Source organism: Vombatus ursinus, unplaced genomic scaffold (genome assembly GCF_900497805.2).
Source record: "Vombatus ursinus unplaced genomic scaffold, bare-nosed wombat genome assembly UNPS02014874.1, whole genome shotgun sequence".
NCBI classification, from domain to species: Eukaryota; Metazoa; Chordata; class Mammalia; order Diprotodontia; family Vombatidae; genus Vombatus; species Vombatus ursinus.
Window position 1 is genome coordinate 14880125 of NW_020954652.1, and position 27137 is coordinate 14907261.

The 27137-nt window shown below is 34.7% G+C and overlaps 1 protein-coding gene across 1 annotated transcript in view; it reads right to left on the reverse strand.

Moving 5' to 3' along the window:
* PTPRQ (protein tyrosine phosphatase, receptor type Q) overlaps positions 1 to 27137 on the reverse strand; it is a 268160-nt gene that overhangs the window by 233216 nt on the left and 7807 nt on the right. The window contains exons 5-8 of the mRNA XM_027842510.1: positions 12978 to 13177; positions 10756 to 11005; positions 5686 to 5814; positions 2922 to 3068 (exon numbers count right to left, since the gene is read on the reverse strand). Coding sequence (XP_027698311.1) covers positions 2922 to 3068; positions 5686 to 5814; positions 10756 to 11005; positions 12978 to 13177 — 726 coding nt within the window. The remainder of the gene's footprint in view (positions 1 to 2921; positions 3069 to 5685; positions 5815 to 10755; positions 11006 to 12977; positions 13178 to 27137) is intronic.

Consider the following 27137-nt stretch of genomic DNA (forward strand, 5'->3'; position numbering starts at 1 on the left):
TCACATAGCTAGTAATTGTCAGAGGCCAGATTTGAACTGAAATCTTCCTGACTCCAGGGCTGGCACTCTATCCACTGAGCCACCTAGCTGTGTCTGACTCCAAATCCAACCCTCTCTCACTGAATGAATTCTATGTCATTGCAGCATGGCCAGTTTATCTGTCTTGATCAAGTACTAAAATATTAAAATCTGACTCTCCTCTTAAGAAGATCCATTAAGTTGTGACAACATATTCAAGTCAAAATATGATAGTCTCTCCTTGGCATGAGGCACCATAGTAAAGGTATCATTATTTCTTTCAAAAATTGATTTATTCAAAAATGTTCAATGGCTAATAATCTCTGATAAAATAATGCTAATGGTATTTAGATGGTGATTTCATTTCTTGGGTGTGAAAGTTACCTTTACTCTTTACTGGTCATATACTGCCCTGTTCAGCATCTTAGTCATCTTGCAAATAAATGTATGAAGTGAGAAGTGGATGAGACTCAAAATGTGTATGTATTAGACAAAATCCTTAACAAACAGAAAAATGAGCCCACCTTCCAAACTCACACCCTTTTTGGTCACAGCATCACTTTCAAATAAATAAAAACAAAACTAAAGAATTAGTTCCTATTTCTCTGAAACTATAAGGTTTACGTAGTTGTTTATATCACTTTCATTAGACTGTGATTTCCTTGAGAGTAGGGACAGATATTTTTGTGTGTGTGTTTCTTTGCATACCTAATGCTTAGCATAGTGTCTGGCACAAAGTAGGCACTTAATAAATGCTAGTTGATTCATAAAAAATGCTAGCTGATTGACTTCAAAGCACAGATCTCTTCTTTCACCAATGTATTAAGTGTACTTTAAAATACTCTCTTGTTGAAAGGGGGGGAAAGATTTTTAAAGTTCTTATAAATTACATACATACATATATATATATACATGAACACATGTGGATAGACAGACAGATAGATAGATAGATAGATAGATAGATAGATAGATAGATAGATAGATAGATAGATGATAGATACATTCTTCATTGAGAAAAAAAATGCCCTCTACTCCCAAATATTTGCTGCCATCTAATGGTCGAATACTTAAAATTTTCATCTAATTGAATTTCTATATGTCAATTTCTGTCCTCCCACCAAAAGAAAATAATCCTTTCTTTCTTATTTTAGTATATGTTAGCAATTGTGTAGTATTTTAAAGCTTCTGGAATCAAGTAATTTGTACAGTGAAAAACTTTCCTGAAATATTAAAATTCCTAGAGAGAAACAAAGGCTCTTCAGTAGGATTAAATCCTGAAGGGACCCTAGAGGTCACTTCATCTAACTCTTCATTTAACGTATGAGGACACTGATACCCAAGCAGATAAAGGACTTGCCCGAGGTCACACAAATAGTAAATAGCAAAGCCAGGATCAAATCCAGGTCCTTTGAATCTAGATCTTGCCCTCCAATTACCACCACCTCAAATAGAAACCTCAGACACTTATGAGGTGTGTGAACCTGGGCAAGTCACTTAACCTTGTTCGCCTCAGTTTCCTCATCTGTAACATGAGCTCTAGAAGGAAATGGAAAACCATGCTAGTGGCTTTTTCAAAGGGGTCACCAAGAGACTGAAATGACTGAAATGACTGAACAACAACAACAAATAGAAATGCAACTCACAGGAGCATCCCCCAGAAGAAAAGAGCTTCAGTTCAACACTTTAGCATGTATGTAAGAATGTCAGTAAGTCTCAGAAGTGAAGAAGGGAATGGAATTTAATTTACCTCCTTAATTATATGAATATGTGACTTCTTATATGAGTTGTTAAATGTACGACATATATGTTGTTGCCCAACTATTTTTTAAACAGCTATTTGACATGCGATCTACACAGGTAACATTCCCCCTTTTAGAAGAAATATTAATTTATTTTCTGACAGTGCTAATTTTTGTTTTTGTAACATAAACCATGTTAGTAGTAAGCTTTTTGCATTATACAAATATGTACATGAAAAAATCTTCTATCGTTATGTTATACATTGATTCATTAAACACTCTATCCTTCCCTGTTTAAAAAAAAGTGACTGATTGTGTGTGTGTGTGTGTGTGTGTGTGTGTGTGTGAGTGTGTGAGTTCTGGTCTGGATTTATGATCTCAGGATATAGGGAATGCTTTAGTGAGGAAACTCCTTCCACTAATGAAGACCCAAACCTTCACTGCAACTAATAGCACTGTAAAGTTGCCTGGGGCTACTGAAATGCTGAGAGGTTTACTACGGTATAATTGTACAATATTTAGAGGCTTAACAAAAATATTCAATTTGCAAACATTTTTAGCATTTGGATAATTATCTCATTAGAAGAAAGTCCATTTCTTCAGTAATTTAAGATTTTTAAAGCACTTTTTCTCACCGTAGTTATCTCAGGCAGTACAAATGCTATTACTCCCTTTTACAGATGAAGAAACTGAGGCTCTAAAAAGCTGACTACCTTGCTGGTGATCATATAGTTACTGACTCCAGGACCAGGTAGTTTCATGCACTATGCCATACTGACTCTATTAAATTGGTAAATGAGATATATTTTACAGATGGGGTCACGAGTAGAAAAAGTTTAAGAAGCCCTGCCAGAGGTGTCAAAAAAAAACTACTTCAGCTGCAAAACTCCCATGGACAGCCTGAACTAGATGAAGATATAATTGGTAAATATTTTTGAAAATAAATAAAACTATAATAAAATATAGATAATGTTAAATTGTGATTTTCTAAGCCAATATGCTGCCTACAGGGAGCCATTTCCATTTGACTTGGACATCACTGCTGTGCTTTATGCTCCAATATATAATGTTTAACTGTACATTTCTTATTTTACTCAACATCCCAAAATTTTTACATATCATTTTTTAAAAATCTCATTTTTCATATTTTAGCATTGTTCTTACCATCTGGAGGAGTAAAAATGGAAAGATTTGACTTGGGTCCAATTCCTGCATTGGTCTCAGCACCAATATATGCATTATATGTTGTAAATGGTGTCAAGTTAGTAAATGTGAACTTAAGGTCCTTTGTGCTATTATCCAAAATATGACCTAAAAAAGGAGAAGATACATATTACAAGCTTATCTAAGTCATTCTTATGAAGCACAAGGTCATTATGACATTGAATGCTACATTAAAATTGAATGATAAAAATAACAATTCATGTTCTATTAATCAAATACATATATATGGGTTTTGCAATCTACCAAAGTATAATAGATAATTATACCTAATTAGTTTTTAAATATTATGTCATCAATTTAAAGCAATGGAATGTGATCAATACTCTGCCCTAGTTTACAATTATAACAGTTCTGTTTTATACGAAAACTTCTACTGATGATTAGCAACATTAAAAGTCTCAAATTATATTGTGGCTGCATATTTTTGAAATTAAAATGTTCAGTGCTTACAAGTTCTGGACTAGGGTTCTAGTTTTCTTATTTTGTTTTTCAGTAAGAAACAATCAACCAAAGGAAGGAAAAAATATAATGCTACCATTGTCTTTTCTTTCTATAAATTGTCTCTTTTATTGGATATAACCACTTGAGTGGTGAAAAGTATGTATAAGCACTATTTAAATATATAATAATCTCCTTTCTATTACATGTAAATCAAATATTAAAAATTATACTATATTTCTGAACATTCATGCTAGATTTTAATTAGCTGTCAATAAAGTTGGTTAATCTAGTTGAAAGAAATCCTCTGAAACTAGGAGCAGCTATAAAAAACATCAGATGGCTAGTGTAAGAATTTGTTTTGGTTGAGGACGCATATTTGCAATGGGTTTTATTTTTTCTTGCTTTTTTATCAGTGAAGGAGGGGAAGGTAGAAGGGAGAGAATTTGTAACTGAAAATAAAATAAAATAGAATTTTAAAAATATCTGGAGGGAATATTTAGGTGTTGTCTTCTCTTGCTGCTACTTCTCACTAAGCTGAATTTTTTGGATATAGAGATGAAGGCCTTTATCTTTACTCTATGTAATCTAATCTGATATAATTTCTAATCTAATCTAATTTCCTTTATTATAGTTGCTATTAAGTCTTGCATGATCTTCTTTGTGGTTTCTTGATACTTGAACTCTTTCTTTCTGGCTGCTTGTAATATTTTTTTCTTTACTTTGAAGTTTTGGATTTTGACTGACATTTCTGGATACTTGGAGTTTCTTTGGGAGCCTATTTTTATTTTACTCTCAGGCTTTAATAGCTCTACAAGTTTTCTCCTATAAAATCTTGAAATACTCTCAAGGTTTTTTGTTTGTTTAATCACAGTTTTGAGAGAGTCTAGTTATTTTTGATCTGATTACTAGGTAAATTGTTTTTATAATAGATATTTCATATTTTCTTTTTGTGAATATTTGTATTTTATTCTAATAATTTCTATGTCTCGCAGAATCACTGAGTTCTATTTGCTCCATTTTATATTTCAGGAGATCAATCTTCAATTTTAAATTTTTTATTCTCATTTCAGTTTTTTCTTCCCAAATTCTAATTTTATTTATAATTTCATTTTTATGTCTTGCTTTTTCCATCACTTTTATAGTTTCTGTAGTTAAAATATTTTTCTTATGCTTTGCTTATAATTTTTGTGGGATTACTCACTTCTTCTGAGTTTGCCTCATGAATTTTTTCAACCTGTAGTATTTCTTTGTTTTATTCAGTGTTTTCTTTTACTTACTCACATTTTCAGCCTTACTTTTGGACTGGCATTTTGAATTTATCATAGCTAATCTAAATAGAATATTGTAGACATAGAATTACAAGGCTAGGAGTTAAAAAAAAGCAAGCAATCAAGGAGAAAGGTAAAGTATAGAGATTAGTAGAGGAAAATTAATCAATGTATTTCTATATAAGGAGAGAGGATGATGTGAATGTAAGAGATTAGGAAGCAGCCATCAAATAAATGAATGAATAAATAAATAAATAGTATGTATAGCATGCTTTAAGGTTCATAAAGTACTTTACAAAGACTACCTCATTATATTCACACAACTACCCTGGAAGGAAGGAGCTACTATTATTTCTATTTTATAGTTAAGAAACTGAGGCAACCAGATTCTTTTTTAAGTGAATTGCTCAGGGTCACAGATATAGAAAATGTCTGGGGTAGGATTTGAACTTGGGTCTTTCTTGACTCCACGTTCAGTGCTCTACCCGCCGCCACATATAATAGCATACACACAAAAGGGACACAAATGTCTAGGAAACCAGATAAACTCAGCAATTTCCAAATGCCCTGAACTTTCCAGTAATCCAAAATCCACACATTACTAAATCCCAACAGTTGTGTCCTTTTTTATTTTTAATTTATTAAAGTTCAAAAGCAAAACCACAAAATCTGGGCAGTCTGAAGATTAAACGAATTGCAGTGTTTCACGGTAAATGAGCAACCTGATGAAATGATTGTAGGAAACCTGAGTCTCCATTGTTCTCAATAAAGAACAAATGTCCTCAGAGCTCTACTGCCTCATTACTTGATGAATTAAACAGCTTACATTTTGCACAGCAAGGCTACACTCTCTTTTCAATGAAACATTTTAAAAGTCTCAGGTGTCTTTACTACATTTCAATTCCATGCTTAGAACAGTAAATCACAGAAACCTAGTCACCTCATATCATGATCCTTCCTCCCAAAAGGTGACCATAAAAGTGTTTCAGGCTTACCAGCTGGGCCATACAGTTCAACTCTGTAACTAAATTTTCCTGTTACTATACTTGGTGGATCCCAGGAAATGGAGAAAGAGTTTTCTGTGATGTTACTGGTCGCCAAATTCTGAGGTGGATCCTCAGGCACTGCAGAAAAATGCATGAATAATCATTGGTACTTATTCACATTGAAGAGTTTTAATCAGCTTTGCATAATAAAGATAGGAATTGGACACGTAATTTTGTTGGTCTGGGGAACTTCCAGGTGAAGAAACTCTTTTTTTTTTTTTTTCCAACATAAGTTATGGAGAATTCACTGCCACTCTTTGTATAAGAGTATTGCCTAGAAAGCTGAGAAGTTAAGTGACTTGCCAGTATGGATCAGAGCTGGGACTGGAACCCAGATCTTCACAGCTTCAAGGCCATACTGGTTGTGAGCAGCAAATTTACATAATAACACATTAAAATGAGGGGGGGAGGAGAGACAGAGAGAGAGAGAGAGAGAGAGAGAGAGATTAAATGAGCAGGATATGTATACTTTTTAATTTGAAAGAGAAAAATAACCACAATATAGACATGAAAAGTCTGAGGATATGTTAACTGATCATTCTTACCTAGCTGCATTCTTCTAGATTTTTCCAACATACCTAGGATCTTCATCCCGCAAGATCACTTCAGTCCTGAACCTCATATCGTCTTAGTACCCTCTATTCCTGGGTTCCCTCTCTCCCTCTGCTTGCAGGGTAGACAGTGGAGAGCTCCTCGAAGGGCCTCCATTTAAGAAGAGTGCCAAGACAAGCCATCTTTTCATTTCATCCCCAGCTGCACTCTTTGGATTTCTCCAACATGCCCTATCTTCAAGGACCTTCCTCACTTTTCTGCTTCCTCTGATGTACAGTCTTCCCCCATTAGGCTGTAAGCTCCTTGAGGGCAGGGACTGTCTTTGCCTTTCTTGATATCCCCAGCACTTAGCACATAACGGGCATTTATAAATGGATATTAATTGACTGAGCAGAGTAATTTGCTATTTGTGGTAATTACTGGCTTTTTTTGGTGTGGCATGTGTCTTCATAGTGTACATTTTATTTACCTGTGAATTATTTTATAATTCAATTTTCCTGAGATTTTTATTTCTGAAGCAAATTTTAGATACTTTTCAACCAAATGACACTCAGCTGTCTCTGAAAAGCAGGCAATGGCTTGAATAGGAGTTTAAAACTGATGATGCCTTCCTTTTTTATGGATATAATACATCTGTATCAGAGATGTGGGTGGAGCCTCTGGTAACCACTGACAGTTTTGCTTTTATCTCATATTAATATTTGACATTTCAAAATTAAAGACATGTTTAGGCAAAAGACTGTAGTATCTAAAGCAATCTAATTTATATCTTACATCATATATGCTTCTTGCCAAATATTTTATATGTTAAAAAGTGTTTTAATTAAGAAAAGGAGTTAAATTGATCTGAATAAATAAGATTCATTTCCAGAGTAACAACTCTCCTTTTTATCTGACACTAATGAAATTATTTCTATCTTTGATGAGTAAGAAAGATGAAGGTGAGATAATATAATTCAAAGATGAATCACAACCAGAAATCCAAAAGATAATGCTACATAAAGCAAAATGTCAAATGTGAATAACTAATTACCACAGGAGAAAAAAATGATGATTTGTTACTTGAAACATTTTTAGGGATTACAGTGAAATTACTTCATCAATTATTTTCCTTTTGATCTCTAATACTATTAATCAGAGTTAAAATGACTAATGTTTTGTACCTAGGACACAGGGATTATAATAACTTTCGGTTTGTAACTCTGTTCCTTCGGTTACAAAGTATGTAAATCTGAAGTGTATCCACCTGCATAGACATGTAAATTTTTTAAAATTTTTTTTATTTTCACTGGGTAGTTGATCCTTGGTTGAAATCCAAGCTCCTTTGCCTTACAGAATATCGTATTCCACACCCTACAATCTTTTAAAGTAAAAGCTGTGTAATTTTGACTATGGTTCCATGATAATTAAATTGTTTCTTTATGACTGCTTGTAGTACTTACTCTTTGACCTGGTAATTTTGGAATTTGGCTACTATATTCCTTGGAATTTTCAATTTGGAATCTCTTTCAGGAGGTGATTGGTGGATTCTTTCTATGACTCTTTTACCCTCTAGCTCTAGGACTTCTGGGCAGTTTTCCGTGATGATTTCCTGAAAGATGCTGTCTAGGCTCTTTTTTTGTCATCGTGGTTTTCAGGTAGACCAATAATTTTTAAATTGTTTCTCCTGGATCTATTTTCCAAGTCAGCTATTTTACCAATGAGGTATTTTACATTTTTGTGTATTTTTTCATTCTTTTGTTTCTATTTGACTGATTTTCACTCTCTCATAGAATCATTAGCTTCCACTTGCGCAACTCTGATTTTTAAAGAATTGTTTTCTTCTATTAGATTTTGTACCTCTTTTTCCATTTGGCCCATTTTACTTTTTAAGGAGTACTCCTCAGTGAGTTTTTATGACTCCTTTTCCCATTTGGCCAATTACGCTTTTTAAGCAGTAGTTTTCTTCAATGTACTTTTTTTCCAGTTGGCCAATTATATTTTTTAGCGACTTGTTTTCTTCAATGCACTTTTTTTCCATTTGGCCAATTGTATTTTTTCAGGACTTGTTTCCTACAGTTATTTTTTGTCCTTTCTCTTCCAAGCTACTGACTCTCTTTTGCATACCTCTCATTTCTTTTCCCAATTTTTCTTCTACCTCTCTTATTTGACTTTTAAAATCCTTCTTGAGCTCTTCCAACAATGCTTTTTGGGCTTCATTCTAGTTCTTATTCCCTTTCGAGGTTTTGGATATGGGTGTTTTGACAATGTTGTCCTCTTCTGAATTTCTGCCTTGATCTTCCCTGTCCCCATAATAAGAATCTATGGTCATTGTACATTTCTTTTCGCTCATGGTGTTTTCTTATTTCCTGACCTTTATTTTTTAATTTTTAATTAATTTATTTTGAATTGTCAACAATTACTTCCATAAGCTTTTGAGTTTTAAATTTTTCTCCCCCTCCCTCCCCACCTCTCTCCACAAGATGTTGCACAATCTGGTATAGGCTATACGTATATATTCCTATTAAACATATTTCACATTAGTGATATTGTAGCTAAGAGTTAGAACCAATAGGAGGAACCACCAGAAAGAGGAAACAAAACACAACATTTAAAAAAAAAATTGAGCTCTCCTGCTGGGAAGCAGGGGGCACTGACCCAAGCTTCTTGTGCTGGGAGCCCTGGGGCTTGGTCACTAGCTTTGTGTGCTGGAGCCTCAGATGCTGGTAGTCGGAGGCTGTAGACTTCTGTCAGCTTACCTGGTGTTTGACTGGGATCAGCAACACTGGAGCTCTAGGGGTAGAGGTGGGAAGTCTAGACCCTGCAGGATGCCTGTTCACACAGGCCTTTCAATCCTTTCTGTGGCTCCTGCTCACCTGGACCTTGCAGTCCTTTCTTTGGCTCCTGCTCACCTGGGCCTTGCAGAGGGATGTTTCACTGCTGCAGGATGTTTCTCCACCAGGAGCTTTCCCTCTTGGAGTTGTGCTTCCTAGAATTTTGCTGAGGCACCAGAAAACTTGGCTGCCAGAGAACACCATGGCAACGTGGTAGTTTTCTGAGTCCAGTTTCCATTGGTTCCCCTGCCTATACTGAGGCACTCAGGGGTCCTGGTGTTGGTGCTTGCCTGTTCTGCCACCCTGGTATGCTGAGATGGGGTTTTCCACTAGTTTGCTGGGATGCCTCCTGTTCTGTACTGCTCCTCCTCCCTCAGAGCAAGAGGGGCCTTTCCTGTTAATCCCCCAAGCTTCCTGGGCTACAAGACTGCTATACCCCATCTTTCTTCTAGTTCAGCTGTTCCAGGGTTTTTCCTGGGGCAATATTTTCTCGCCTTTCAGAAGTCAGTAAGAGAAGGTGAGAGTGACTTACTTCTCACTCAGCCATCTTCTAGACATGTAAATCTTAACCAAAATAATTTTTACATCAAGAAATGAATGGGTAGCATTTAAATTTATATTGAAATCCATAATACTTTATAACTGCTGGTGTTGTCAAGAGTAGTGCTGGCCTTGAGAACAGCAAATCTAATAACGGAGGCTAAGGTTGCAGGATTTTGTGTTATAAGGGACCATCCATGAAAGACAGTATGGCATAGTCTCTGCTTTAAAGAACTCTGGGTTCAAATCTTGCTTCTGAAGCATATTGACTATGTGATCCTAGGGAAGTCATGTACACTCTCAGTAGTCCAGAAAACATTCTAAGAGTATAAATTTCAGAGAAGTTGACAAACTTCCTTCAAAGAAGGAGTTTCTCTTTGGGAATTCCTTATACTCTTTAAATCATAGGGGAAATGCAAAATAAATGAAAGACCTAATGGTCACATAATTTAATTTTTTTATTTTTATAGAAAAAGATGATTTAGACCAGGGATCTACATCTTTTGTGTATCTGGCAATGTGAAGAAACCTATGGATCCCTTCTCAGAATAAATGCATAAAATGCATTGAATAAACAATAAATAGTTTAAATGCATAAACTATAATACATAATATTACAAAAGCAACCGTGTTGAAACTCAGTTATCAAAATATATTTTGGAAAAAGTTCACAGAACCTAGGTTAAGACTCTCTGATTTAGATAATTAAAAAAAGCAATGGCAAGGTCTACAAATGGTGAGTTGTTAGGATTATAAGAATTAGACCAAAGAAATCTGCTCTCAATTTTTCTCTCTTTTTCTTTTTCCTTTCTTTCTCCTTTACTTTTTTCAATATTCTCTGTATTTCCTATGTCCTCACTAGTACTGGAAAAGATTCTTAGAATTGGAAGTTGCATCATGAGGTGTTATTAAAGATTTTTTGTTTTGTTTTGAAGAGAGACCTCAAAAATAAAAAGAATCAATAAAGGAAACCCTACTCAAAGTGTAGAAACCATTTTTATTCACTTGAAAATACTATATAGGTATTACCATTGTTTGGTAGTTTAAGTCCTTCTTACCCTACCTTCTTTCTCCCCTCCCCCCCCCCCCATCACTCCCATTCAAGGATACACACCTGATTCTGGCGTTCTGACGATCGTACTGTCAATGTAACCTGCTTCCGTAGTAACAGCAGAGACCTCAAACAGATATGTGGTATATGGCCTCAGGTGGGTTACGACAAAACTGATAGGCTCATTCCACACGGAACTTTTTCGACTCATTTCCAGGGCATTGGGTACATATGTGACCCGGGGGGGAGATGTGGCTCTACCAGAAGCTGGTGAAGGTCTGGTTGTACTCCACAAAAAAGATTCACTGTTTTCCTATTGAACAAAATGATTCAATATAAATGGACAACAAAATGTAGTAGTATAGTTATTCATTTGATGCTCTTCAAGAGTCAGTCAGCTAGTCTACAGGTTTGTATTAAGCACTTAGTATGCACTGCAGGCATTGTGCTAAGGGCTGGAGTGTAGACTGTGGAAAATGTATTGTAGTGAAAAGAACACGTGACTTGGGATCTGGAGATATAATAATAGCTAATATTTTTATATTGAAATAAGGCTTGAGAAGCTATACCGTTTACAAGGTCATGCCTAGGTGGCACAGCAAGTAGGTAAAGCACTGGACACAGGAAGACCTATTATTATCCTAATTTTACAGATCAGGAAACTGAGGCTGAGAGAAATTAAATAACATATAGGATCAGACATCTACTAAATGTCTGAGACAGGATTTGATCACAGGATTTCTGGATCCCCAATCCAACATTCTACCTACTAAACCATCTAGCAGCCTTGCATATAGGTCAGAGTTACCTTCAAATCCTTAAAAGCTGTCTGATCATGGTTTAAGTCATCTAACCTTTCTGAACGTTAGTTTCCTGATGTGTAAAATGAAAAATAACACCTGTAATGTGAGAGACAGTGTGGTGATACAAAGAAAGGGAGGTAAAAACACAGTCCCTATATTCAAAAAGCTTACATTGTAATTGGGGAAACAATATGCAAATAACTAGGTATACCTATGATATAGACAGTGTAAATGGAAAGTAATTTCAGAAGGAAAGCACATGGTAGGCATTTAATAAATGTTGGCTGATTGTTTAATTGATATAACTTTAACTTCATCTGGTCAGTTTTCTATACACCAATCAGAAGTTTCTTGGATAGGCAGCATCATGCAAAATGCCTCAAGCTTGGCATCCCAAGTTACATCCGTGTGTGTATATACATACCCACAAATGTATACACATAGATATATGTATGTACATACACATATATATACATATATACATGTGTATACACATTTACATATATACATACGTACACATAAACATATAAACGTATATGAATGTATATTTATCAGATCCCCAGCACCTAGCATAGTGCCTGTAACATAGCATGTAGTTTATAATTTCATAGCGATTGGCTGATGGTCATATTTTACGTCACATAGTCATTTCCACTGTAGACACAAACCAACAGGTAAGACAATGGTTTGTAACCTTTGGTCCATGAGGAAGCTACAGAATTATTCCAATGGGTCCAAGAATCAAAACATTGTCATTTTCACTTTCATTTAGTAGATATATCTTCTGAAGGCTGACCTTCTGAAGGCTTTCACACACACATTATTATTCTTCTAATGTACGATGACTTTTTTTTTGCAAAATTTGTGATTTCATTGGTGGAAGGAAATCCTCCTCAATCTAGCTCTACCAATAGAGACAGTTAACTCCTCTTCAACTTAAAGACTTATCTTAGGCACGAAAAGATTGTTACTTGGCCAGAGTCACACAGGAAGAATTGGAATTCAGGTATTCCTACAGTACAGCGCTAACTCTTTTTGGGTTATACTTTTGCTATTTTTACTTATTTCATTGGCATTTCAATATTATAATTAATAAAATAAAAATTCATTTAAAAGTATTACCAAATTTATTGTTTTTTTTGTCTTTGTGTATATTCATCATGTCATCATGATGTAAATCATAATATACATATCATCATGAATATTCTCAATCAACAGATTTTAATAGTATGACTGCTATCTTGTAAGAAATAAAAAAAGCTTTTTTGTTAATGAAGAAAAGGGGGTCCTTGCCTAATAGTATGACTGCTATCATATGAGAAAAGGTGGGGTGCATGAAACTTTTTGACATTAGAAAAAGAGGTCCTCATAAACCAAAAAAAAATAGGGAATCATATAGCTGTCAATAGGGTAACACATCAAATTTAATGAAACAATTTTCTGAAAATGTTTAAAATAGGGAAGGCATTTTACGATACTTACATTACACTCTGGTAACTTCCCTGACAGAAGATCCTCAACTTTAATTGAGACATCTTTCACTATGAGTCCACTTCTTGCATGCTTGACACTAATCTTGAAGCTGGTAATCTTACCATTTGGTTGCCGAGGCAAATACCAAATTAAATTGACTGCTGAATAATTGAAGGTCTCCACAGTGAGATTTACCACTTTGCCTGGAGCTAAGGAAAACATTAATGAGTCATAAGTTGAAATATCACTGTGAAACTTAAGAATAAAATTCTAAGTTTTCCATAGTAGCTGAAATAATTTTGAAAAGATTTAATGAATCAGATGAAGTACACTTGGGAGTATCATTTAAAAATATCCTGAATAAAAAGTTGCCCAGAATAAAGAAATTTTTTACTTAGTGATCACTATGATGGAACCTATATAATCTAGTATAAATCTTTTGTTTTAAGCATTTCTTTTGTGCCAAGGAAATAAATAACTACCTTATACCTTCTCTATGTTATATCTTGAGTAATTTTCTAATACTTTTTTGGAGAAGACTCTAGATAAGATTCAAGCCCAAGGTCGAAGTGATTTTCCATAGGGCTTTAGGGTCAGATGGCAAAGAGCAGGAGAACACAAAAAATAACTTGATCTCTTTCCTTAGAGACCAAGCTCTTTCAGTAATGAAAACTAGTATCTGAGTATGAAACCAGAGCCTGGTATTCCCAGCTCCTTGGGCCCCACAGTGTGGATTCAATGTTATAATGAATTATTTTTTTGCTTTATTTACCCAAAGCTCAGAAGAGTACTTTGCCCATATTAAGTATTTAATCATTCTTTGTTGAATATTCCTATATATTTAAAGGAAAAGCAAAGCATCTGAGTAACCAGTTGCTTATTGTTGTTGTTACTGTCAGGCCTATCAGAGCATTGCCATAAGGAACTCTTCCTCACAAACTTCCTGCTAATGCCTCCCCTTCTACCTTTCACGTTTTGAATAAATTTTGATACTCCTCATAACCATCCCCTTGGAATGGACTCAAGAATTGCCACTCCACTCAAGACCACTGCCCCCTACCTAATGACTGGGGGCCAGGTGCCTATAATATCCTACCCACCCTACTGGGCATACATGGTCTATAATTCCATTGATTTAGAGAACTTTTAGATGAGGAAACTCCTTCTATCAATCCAAATCAGCACCTAGAGACTTTCCTAGATCAGGTTAAGTAAGTTGCTCAGGTTTACACAGCCAGTACAAGTCAGAAGCAGGACTTTAACACACATCTTCCTAGTTCAGACCACTAGCTCGGGCAAAGAATTATCAACTACAACCTTTCTAGTAATTTAGAGGAAGATGTGCCGGGCCACTACACTCTCTAGAATCTTGAACATTGACACTTCACCTGTCACTCTAAGAACCCTTGGAGTATAGATAACCTTTGAAGTTAAGTCTGTCAAGAATGGAGAATTCAAAAAGAAGAGAATAATATGAAATAATACTGGAAAAGCAGGTGAGAGCCATGAAGTGGAAGGCTTTGAATGCCAGGACAGAGATTTTGCATTTTATTTTAGAGGCAATACACAGTCATTAAATACTTTTGAGTAGCAGAATGACAGTCAGATCTGTTTTTTACATCACTAACATTAAATATGTTTGAGAAGAGTTGTATTTTTATCTAATTCTAATTACATGGAAATAAAGTAAATAAGCCATATGGGCAATTTGAGCATAATCAACCCCAAAATACTTTTCATGTTTAATGATGTATTTATGCCTTATTTTCAATAAGGAAGAACAGCAAGAATAGAAGCAGGAAAGTGACTTTTCTCTTTCAAATTGAAATTATAGCTAGAAACAAGGAGAGGGAGAGATAGGTCAGTGTAGTAGCTAGAAAAATAGATGTGAAATCAAGACCTCTGACACACACTGGTTATATGACGCTGAGCAAACTGCCTACCCAGTCAGTGCTCTGGGCAACTCTTAAAGATTCTAGGTTGCTAGATGGCATAGAAATATGTTTTGCATCACTTCTCATGTATAATCAATAGCAAATTTCTTTCCTTCTCAAGGAAGGGAGAGGGACAGAGGGAAGGGGAGAATTTGGACCTCAAAATTTTTTGAAATGAAAGTTAAAAATTTTATTATCTAATTGAGAAATATTTAATTAAGTAAGTTTTAAAAAATTGAGTCTAGGTTACAGAGAAGACACTAATCTGCATTGATAGAGTGAGTTCCCCATCTGGAAATTCCCCAATGGAATTAAATCACAGGTCAGTCCTCATCCAATCTAGAAGCAAATGCTTATAAAGAGAAAGTATCAACATCATTTACATGGGCCAGAAATGTCATAATAAGTTGCAATTTTAAGCGTGTAAAAATGATGGAGAGATACTCAGAATCTTTTAAGTGCATGATGCCACCTGGGGAAAGCAGATACATGATTTGACAAATACAAGAAGTCATTAATGAAAGAAAGTATGAAATTGAAGTAGATAAAACACATTTCTGTGATAAAACATAAGTGATTAAGTATATAGGTTCTAGTTTTAAAACATAAAAAAACTTAGTCTGGAGAGCAATTTTAAGAGTATATACATATAATCCATCCCAACATTTGACAAGAAACCATATGAAATATATATGAAGCTTAAATTAGGATCGGGGAAAATGTATATGAGTAACATGATAAGAATTATCAAATTATATAACAGATGCATCTGATAATAAGAAATCAAGAAATTCATGAGGAATAATTAATAATAGACGAACAGATTAAATAATAGCAATATTCTCTCTAAAGTTAAATGAAAAGGAAATGGAATTTAGCATTTAACAACAATATCAAGGCTTAAAAAGTATAATGTGACATAGTATATAGAGAGCTAGCCTCATATTTAGCACATTCTGAGTTCTAGACACGAAGTCAGGAAGACCTGGGTGTGAATCCTTTAGACACCAGCTGTGTGACCCTGAGTCATTTACACTCTCTTGCCTTCAGTTAAGTCTGCAAAATAAAGGGGCTTGACTTGATGGACTGAGGTCCCTGCCACCTCCAAATTTATAATCTTATCATCCCAAGTCCTACATCTGACATATACTAGTTGCGAAGATCTGAACAAGACACACAACTGCTCAGTGTATCCAGGTAACACTTTTAAAACTATGAGCTGTAGAACATTGGTCTATCTTCATGGACAGAGAGAGTTTTCTCAACAAATGATTTCCTACACTGATTAAAGCAGAAGCCCAGACTCCCTCCTCAAAATAAAATTATTCTAGGTGAAGTTATAACATATTTCAATAATCTAATGACTTATAATTTACATTGGTGTGATTCTTCCTTTAATTGTGCAGACTGCAGGTCCTCTATAACTAAGTAGATAGTTTTTGAGAGTTCTGATTGCCAAAAACATCATGACCCAGTGGTCAAACTGCTGATGAATCTCTTTGGTCTTGGCCAGGCTGCTGCTCAGACAATATACAGTCAGCCTCAGCTTTAATCTGAGTCTTTCCACTTTGTGTGATCTTCTAGGGTTAATATTCCTCTGACATAGTGTTTGGGCCATCTCTACAGAGAATCACAGAATTTGAGAGTTGAGATTTCAGCAACCATCAAGTCTAATTAGACCAGTAAAATAATATCCATTGTAACACAACAAACAGTAAATTGCCCAGTCTCTGCTTGAAGACCTCCGAGGAGGAGGAGGAACTCATCACCTCTAAAAGCAGTTCAGTCCACCTTGAGACTGCTCTATTTGTTAAGCAGTTTTTCTAGACGTCAAGCTTAAGTTGATCACTAAGCAATGTCCACCAATTACTCCTGATTCCTTGAGGATAAGTCAGAACAAGTCTAATACCTCTTCCACAAGACAGCTCTTAAAATATTCTACATCAGCTCTCATGTTCCTCCTGACGCTTCTCTTTTCCAGGATAAACATTCCACTTCCTTCAACTGATCCCCACATGACATGGAGTAAAGAATCTTCACCACTCTGATTGCATTCCTCTGAATGCTATCCATCTGATCTCTTCAGTTCTCAATTAGTGTCCCCAGAACTGAAAACAACACTCCAGATGAGGGCTGACCAGATGAGAGTACAATGGCACTATCACCACCTGATTTCTGAGAGCTATTTATCTCTTAATGTGGCCCAAGAGCATGTAGCCTTCTTTGACCACCACATCACACTTCTGACTCATGTAAACCTTACAGACCATATCTTTATTTTTAAAACCACAAGATCTTTCTCTCCAGAACAATAGTTTTCTAACCATTACTGCTCCATTTTGTCAGTCAGTTTATCAATAGAATTTATTAAGTACTTATTATGTGCCAGGAATTGTTTTAAGTGCCAGCGATCATTTTTAAAAGTGGGGCTGGGAATACCACTACTAGGTCTGTATCCCAAAGAGATCATAAAAATGGGAAAAGGACCCACACATACAAAAATATTTATAGCAGTTCTTTTCATGGTGGCAAAGAATTGAAAATTGAGGAGATGCCCATCAATTGGAGAATGGCTGAACAAGTTGTGGTATATGAATGTAATGGAATGCTATTGCACTATAAGAAATGATGACCAGGAGGATTTCAGAAAAAACTGGAAGGATTTACATGAACTAATGCTGAGTGAAGTGAGCAGAACCAGGAGAACATTACACACAGTAATAGCAACACTGTGCAATGATCAACTATGATAGACTTAGCTCTTCTCAGCAATACAATGATCCAAGACAATTCCAAAAGACTTGTGATGGAAAATCCACATCCATGGAAAGAACTATGGAGTCTGAATGCAGATTAAAGCACACTATTTTCACTATTTTTATTTTTTCTTTCTTGTGCTTATTCCTTTTTGTTCTGATTCTTTTTTCACAACAAGACTAATGTGGAAATATGTTTAACATGACTGTACATGTATAACCTATATCAGATTGCTTGCTATCTTGGGGACAGGGGAGGAATGGGAGGGAAGGAGAAAAATTTGAAACTCAAAACCTTACAAAAATCAACATTGAAAACTATCTTTACATGAAATTAAAAAAAATAAAATATTATTAAGTATTTGGGGCTCAGGGGCAAAAGGAATGGACCTTACCCAAAAGGAAGAGACAATGTGCAAATAACTACGTATATACAAGATATATAGATATAAATATGTGTGTGCGTGTATATATACACACATATAGTGTAAATGGAATGTGATCCCAGAAGGAAGGCATGGGGTAGGAGTAGTATTTACCAGCAAAGTAGTTGGGATTTGAGCTGAGGCTTGAAAGAGAACAGGAGAGCCAGCAAGTAAATGTGAGGAAGGAAAGGATTCCAGCTATCTGCCTCAAGTATAGAGCACATTCTATATAAACATATATATGTATACACACACACACACATACACACACAGGTCTGGAGCACATTCATCCTCTCTCATCACCCTCTTCTTTGCAAAGAAGGGATGGGAACAAAGAGCAAGAAAAGTATAAGAGAATAGGATTGAGAGAAATACACAATTAACACTTATAAACTCAATGTGAATTGGATGAAATCATCCATAATCTAGAAGAAGAGATAACATATTAGAAAGAAATAATAGGGGGCAGCTATGTGGTACAGTGGATAGAGTACTGGCCCTGAACTAAGGAGGACCTGAGTTTAAATACAGCCTCAGACACATGATATTCACTAGCTGTATGACCCTGGGCAAGTCACTTAACCCTGAATGCCTTGCAAAAAGAAAGAAAGACAGAATATTATAAAGTAGAAATATATTATTTATAATAAATGTACTTGAAATGTAAAGATTCAAAGAGAATTAAAATGAGAGGCTAGAGCAAAATCTATTGTGATATAGCTGAACTTAAAAAGCAGAAATAACAATCATGATTTCAGACAAGGTACAGTAATTGTAGCTATAATAAGGAAAGAGGTAACTAGGGAAATTACACTTAAAGACATTATTGAGAATGAATCAATATCAATATTTAATATATATGTAACAAATATCATAGCATCTAAATATGTAATAAAAAGTTAATCAATTTTGCAAGGAGAAATAAACTTTAAAATTATAATAGTAGGGATTATCAATGTATCCCTTTCAGATCGAGGTAAATCTAATCAAAAGATAAACCAGAAAGAAGGACCTGAATAGATTTTGATAGAAATTTGAGATGATAGATGATCATTGGCAATTAATGAATAAGGACACAAAGGAGTTTACATACTTCTTAGTCTTGCATGGCACAGATATAAAAATCAATAATAAATATTTCACCAAAAATACAGAAAACCAGAAATCCTAAACAAAAATGCATTGATCACATTGCAATAAAATTACATTCAATTAAGAGTTTTTGAAGAAATGATTTAAAATTAATTAGAGACAAAATATCCTAATTCTAATGAATTGGTGGGTTAAAGAACAAAGTATAGAAATAACATAAAATTTCATCATGATAATTGCAATAAAGAAGCAATATGCCAAAACTAATGACATTCAGATAAAATTGTCAATGAGGAAAAATTTATATCTCTAAATGCTATCAGCAAAAGAAAAAAACACATCCATAAATTGGAGACTTTTCAAAAAAAATTAGAACAATAAAATTCACAACTAAAGAAGAAAGTAGACATTCTAAAAATCAAAGGAGAGATTAATAAAATTTTAGTAAAATCTAAAGCAAAAAAATGATGAATGAAATGAAGTTTTTAAAAATAACCTGATTTTTAAATAAATAAAAAAATCAAACTTTAAATAAAAATGAAAGATGAAAATTCACAATAATTGAAGAGATAATGAAGAAAATGATTGGAAACTATTTTACCCAAGCATATGCTTATGAAAATGATAGCTTAGAATACAAGGATGAATGTTTACAAAAATACAAAAAATCCAGATTAAAAAGGGAAAAATAGATATTTATATAACACAATATCAGAAAAAGTAAATTAAAAAATTCATAATTTAATTACTAAAGGGAATTCCCAAAGGAAGCAAAAACTAGGACAAGATGGTTTTAAAAGTAAATTCTAGAAAGTATTTTTTAAAAATTAATTCTAATATTACAAAAACTTTTCAAAACAGGAAAAGAGACCCTACCGATTTCTTTATGTGACATAAATATGGTCTTGATATCTAAATCAGAAATGAGTCAAAATAGATCAGGAAAGCTATGTATCAATATGCCTAATGATCATTGATGCAAAAAAAAAAGTTAATTAAACAATATATGAGTAGCAAGACTGTGTCAACATAGACCAGACTGGATTTATACCATGAATAGAGTTAGTTTAATATTTGGACAACTCTCCCTATAAAAGAAAATAAGGAAAAAAACCTCACATGTTTATATCAATAGATGTAGAAAAGGGTTCTGACAAGATACAACATCCATACCTATTAAAAAAACACATTGAAAATAGGAATAAATGGATCTTTTCTTAATATAAATAGCATCTATCTAGAAACAAGGTCCAGCACTGTATTCAATGGGACAAACTAGGGGTCTTTTTAATATAAAGGTTAAGTAAGGATGCCCATTATCACCATTACCTTTTGATATACAGACAGAAATGCTAGCTATGACAATAACAAAAGAAAAAGAAGCTGAGAGAATAAGGATAGGAAAAGAAGAAAGAAAAGTATTGATTTCTTAGTCAATATGATGGTTTACTTAGAGGATGCTTAAGAATCAACTAAAAATAATGGAAACAATAACTTCAGCAAAGTCCAGGAAAATCTATAGAAATCAACTGCATCTTTATATATATTACAAACAAAAACCTACAAGAAGAGAGAAAAAGAGAAAATCCATTGAAAACTACTACAGAATATATAAAGTACTTGGGAGTCTATCTGCCAACACATCCATGAATACAACTACAGAATGATCTTTACAGAAATAAAGATAGATATGAATAATTGGAGAAATATCAGTTGCCCATGTGTAAGCTAAGCCAAGATAAAAAAAAGATAACATTACCAAAATTAATTTATCTATTCAGTGCCATAGCAATCAAATTACCAAAGAATTAATTTAGAGAGTTAGAAAAAACAATAACAATGAAATTAACGTAGAGGACTAAGAGGTCAAGAACTTCAAGGGAAACAATGGAAACAGTGAGAAGGAAGAGGATCTACCAGGACCGGTTCTCAAATTATCCTACAAAGTAGTAATCATCAGAACAATTTTACTGGTTAAGAAAAAAAAGAGGTCAGTAAGTGGGGCAAATTAGATACATAACATATAAAAGCATATGAACACAGTGGCATAATGTTAATAATAAATAATAATAAATCTGAATATAATTATAGTACCTGATAATAGTATTAATAATAAATCCAAAAATATTAATTACTTGGATAAGGACCCACTATTTGACAAAAACTGATGAGAAAACTGAAAAACACTTTGTTATAAGTTAAATGTAGACCAACAGCTTATACTGTATACTGAGATGAGCTACAGATGGATACCTTAGACACAAGAGGTTATATTTTAAGAAAATTAAAGGATAAAGGAAGAAATTACATCTCTAATCTATGTGTAGGGGGAGAGTTCATAGCCAAAAAAGAGATAATGAAGATCACAGAAGATAAAAGGGACAAGTTTGATTACATAAAATTTAGAAATTTTTGGTGCATAACCAAAATCAAAGTAGTTAAAGTTAGAAGGAAATTTGCAGGAAACTTCTCTGCTAAAAGTCTTATATGTAAGATATGTAAGGAACTGACTCAAACTTAAAAGAGTCATTCCCCATTAGACAAATTATCAAAAGATATGTATAGGGAGTTTTCAATGGAATAAACCTAAGCAATCAACAACCTTTGGGGGGGAAAAATCCAAGTCATTAATAACTAGAGAAATGTAAATTAAATCAACTCTGAGATTCCACCTCACACCTATCAGAATGGTTAAAAAAAAAAAAAGACCATGGCAAATGTTGGAGAGGCAATGGGAAAAAAGGTACACTGAAACACTGGTGGAGCTGGTCTAATTGGAAACATTGGTAGAGCTGTGAATTAGGAGAGGCATTTTGGAACTATGCCTCAAAAGGTCACTAACTTGAATACATGTTTACCCAGAAATTTCACTAGTATGAATATACTCCAAAGAAATCTAAGAAGGAAGAAAAGGGCTGTTATGTACAAACATATCTACAGGCTTTTTTTTTCATTGTAGCACTAAGGGAGAATCCACCTGTTGTGATTCTAAACAAATTATGATATATTAATATAATGGAATATCATTGTGATGATGATATGGGCATTTGGAGAAGAAACTTGGAAGATCTCTATGAATTGATGAAGAATGAAGAGAGCAGAATTAAAAGAACAAATTATACAATAATAACAATATAAATAAAAACAAAATTGAAAGATTTTAGAACTTTTTTATGTTGAATCTCAGGTCTCTATGGGACATTTAGTTTGAGATGTCAGAAAAAACAAAATTGAAAGATTTTAGAACTTTTTTATGTTGAATCTCAGGTCTCTATGGGACATTTAGTTTGAGATGTAATGAAGAACTTAAGACTGAGACAAGGGTTGATATGTAGATGTGGAAATCATAATTAAATTCATGGGTGCTGATGAGATCATCAAGCCAGACATTTCTGTAGGCAAAGGTAAGACTTTCCATTTATCCTTATTCAATTTCATCTAATTAGATTCAGTCCAATTATTTAGCCTGTCAAGATACTTTTGGTTCTTGACTCTGGTATCTAGTACATGCCAGCTTTTGTAAATTTGTAAATTTGGTCATTTGTAAATTTAGTAAGTATGACATCTATTCTCTCATGCAAGTCATTGATAAAAAATGTTAAATAATACGGGTAAAGCACAAATTCTTGGGCTATTCCACTGAAGACCTCCTGTTATGTTGATCTTGACTATTGAAGACTATGCTTTGAGTCTATCCGATCAACTAGTTCTGAATCTACCTAATTATATCTAATTCATTCCTATCTATCTTTTCCACATGAGATAAGGCATCAGAGCAAGAATTTGGCAGAAGCTATAAACTAGTAATTTTTGAGCACTACAGAAACCTTCTTCTTCATTGGCTCCTATAACTTTTGGCTTTGCCCTTGTTTCTATCCCTACTTCCTTCTTGATTACCTCCAATAATTCATTTTCTACCTCCTCCTCGCTCCTTAAACATGGCTTTACTCAAGGGTCTTTTCTCATTTCTTTTCTTTCTATATAAGGTTTCTAATGATAACTTCATCTGTTTAATAGTTCCAAGTATTATATCCATGCAGAAGACTCTAACATCTATACATTTAGCCTCAGTCTCTCTTGTGAGCTCCAGTCTTCTATCTCCTTCTGCCTGCTAGACATCTCCACCTAAATGTCCCTCTAACACCTCACAAACTAATACATCCAGAAATGAACTCATTATCCTTCCTCATAAACCTACCCAACCTCCCAACCTCCCTCCTTCTATTTATAGTAAAAATCAATCAACCAAGCATGTTTATATGCCTATTATGTGCCAGGCAACGGACTAAGTGCTAAGTATATAAAGACAAAAGTGAAACAGTCCCTCCCATAAAAAGTTTTACACTTTAATGGAAGAAACAACATGCTTATTTAGAGGGAGATACAAGACACATATAAAACACAAGTAAGGCAGCCTTGGATGGGAAGCCACTAGCAGCTGGAAGATACCAGGAAAGGCCTCATGTGGAAGATGGCACTTGAAGGAAACCAGGGACTCACACAAGCACAGATGGGAATGAAGGGCATTCAAGTCATGGAATAAAACCATTCAAAAAGCATAAGTATGGGAAAAAGGTATCATATGTGAGGATCAGTAAGTATGCCAAGATGGCTAGAACAGAGAATGTATGGGTGGGAATAATGGGCAAGAAGACTGGAAAGATAGGAATAGGCCATGTTGTATAAGGCTTTAAATGATGAACAAAAGAATTCATATGTATCTCGGTCATCCAGACTAGAGACATCAGAGTTATCTTTGACATGTTCTCCCTTCCTCCAAGCATCTCTTGGGGACCTTTTGCCAACTCCTATCTATTTTAACTGAGCAATCTCTTGGGCAGGCATTCCTTCACCTGCATTCACATGCCAACACCTTATCTTAGACCCTCATCATCTCTTCTTAGACTACTGAAAGAGATTCAGAAATTATCTCATTGACTATAGCCTCTCCTTTCTCCAACCATCTTTCACTCAACAGACAGTAAACTTGATTTAAGGCTTATTTTGTTCCTGGCATTTGGTCCCGGGTTCAAGCAGGCAAAGGGTTTGGGGTGTGTGTATACAGAACTATGTATTTAGTTATTTGCTTGTTATCTCCCCCATTAAAATAGAAACTCCATGAAGGCAGGACTGTTTTTAATTTTCTTTGTATTCCCAACACTTGTCACAGTCGTGGCACTTACTGAGAACTTAATAAATGCTTGTGGACTGACTAAATGACCAATTTTTAAAATCGTCCACTTTTTTTGCACTGCTCTCATTATCTTAACTCTATATTCCAAACAAAGTGGGGACCGTTAACTTTTCCTCAATCTCTTCCTAAATTAACCTAGAACCTAAACTACCAGAAGATGGCCTGATCTGCTATACCTTCTTCCCTCTCCCTAACTTGCCCATTTCTGTTGAGGACACCACCATCCTTCTGGTTACCCAAGTTCACTATCTTGGAATCATCTTCACCTCTTCACTCTCCTCATCTTCCTACCAAGTAATTGCCAAGACTTGCTGATTCTTATTGCTGTTCAGTCATGTCTGACTCCTCATGACTCCATTTGGGGTTTTCTTTGCAAAGATATTGGAGTGGTTTGCCATTTACTTCGCCAGCTCATTTTACAGATGAGTAAACTGAGGCAAACAGAATTGTGACTTGCCCAGGGTCACACAGCCAGTAAGTGTCTGTGGCTGGATTTGAACTTACTAAGACAGTCTTCCTGAATCCAGGACTGGTGCTATATACACTGTGCCGCCTAGCTGCCTATTCTAGAAGCTATTGATTCTCCCTCCACAATATATCTCACATCTATCCCCTCCTCTCCATTCACATAGCCACCACCCTCATTCCAAACCTCATTTTCTCTCACCTTTACCTTAGCTTCCTAATGAGTCTTTTTGACTCCAGTGTCTCTTCCCTCCAATCCAACCACCACACGACTAACAAATAAACATTCCTAAAGCACAGGTCTGACCCTGAAAACCTCCTGATCGAGAATGACTTGTTACTACTAGCTAAGAAATAGAGTAGTGGATCAGTGGAATAGGTTAAGTACACAAGACACAGTAGTCAATGACTATAGTAATCTACGGTTTGATAAACCCAAAGACTCCAGCTTCTGGGATAAGAACACACCTTTTAACAAAAACTTCTGGGAAAACTGGAAAGCAGTTTGACAGAAACTAGATATAGACCAACATCTTATACCGTATACCAAGATAAAGTCAAAGGAGGTACACAATTTGGATATAAAGGCTGACACTATAAGCAAACTAGGAGAGCAAGGAATAGTTTACCTGTCAGATTTATGGAGAATAGAAGAATTTATGATCAAATAAGAGATATTTTGCACAAATAAAGCCAATGAAACCAAGATTAGAAGGGAAGAAGAAAACTGGGAAACAATTTTTACAGCCAGTGTCTCTGATAAAGGGCTCATTTCTAAAATATATAGAGAGCTATGCCAAATTCATAAGAATACAAGTCATTCACCAATTGATAAATGGTCAAAGGATATGGATAGGCAGTTTTCAGAGGAAGAAACTAAAGCTATCTATAGTCATATAAAAAATGTTCGAAATCACTATTGATTAGAGAAATGCAAATTAAAATAACTCCGAGGTACCACTTCATACCTATTAGATTGGCTAATATGACAAAAAAGGAAAATGATAAATGTTGGAGAAGATGTGGGTAAATTGGAACACTAATTCATGGTTCATGGAGTTGTGAAGTGATCAAACCATTCTGGAGAGCAATTTGGAACTATGCCCAAAAGGCTATAAAAATGTGCATACCCTTTGACCTAGCAATAGCACTACCAGGTCTATATCCCAAAGAGATCATAAAACAGGGAAAAGGACTCACATGTACAAAAAATATTTATAGCAGCTCTTTTTATGGTGGCAAAGAATTGGAAATTGAGTGGATGTCCACCAATTGGGGAATGGTCGAACAAGTTGTGATAGATGAATGGAATGAAATACTATTGTTCTACAAGAAATGATGAGCAGGCAGATTTCAGAAAAACCTGGAAAGACTTACATGAACTGATGCTGAGTGAAGTGAGCAGAACCAGAACACTGTACACAGTAACAGCAACATTGTGCAATGATCAACTACAATTGACCTAGTTCTTTTCAGCAATACAATGATGTAAGACAATTCCAAAAGACTCATGATGGAAAAAGTTATCTACATTCAGAGAAAGAACTATGGAGTCTGAATGCATCAAAGTGTACTATTTTCTCTTTTTTTTCTTTCTCATGGTTTTTCTTTTATTCTGATTCTTCTTTCACAATATGACTAATGTGGAAATTTGCTTAATATGATTCTGCATGTATAACCTATATCAGATTGCTTGCCATCTTAAAGAATTTTGAATTAATTAAAAAATTAAAGAATTTGGAATTCAAAATCTTATAAAAGTAAATGCTGGAAACTAAAAATAAATAATAAAAAAGAAGTTTTAGAGGCTCCCTCTTGCTGCTGGGATAAAATACAAATTCTACTTTTTTTTTCTTTTCTTTCTTTCTTTTTTTTTTTGCTTTTAAAGCCTTCAAATTCTGCCTCTAGTCTATAATTCCAGTTTTATCACACAATGGGTTTCTTTGCACCCTCTACATTATAACAAAACTGGCCTGCTAACTGTTTCCTAGTACACTCCATCCTCTGGTTCTATGTTTCTGCATTCCCTCCTCACTTCCTTTTCATACAGTCCTTCCTAATGCCCAATGCCTAGATACCTTCCTAATTCAGCTTAAGTAAAACTTCCTACCTAGAACTTCTCCTCTCCCCAACAGCAACATTAGCTTTTCATCCATTCAAGTAAGCTATTTGAATGCAAGAACTGTCTCATTTTTGTCATTTTAATCCCCAGCCCCTAGAGTAATGCCTGGCATGTATTAAATGATTAACAAATACTGAATGAATGAATGAATGAATGAATGAATGAATGAATGAATGAATGA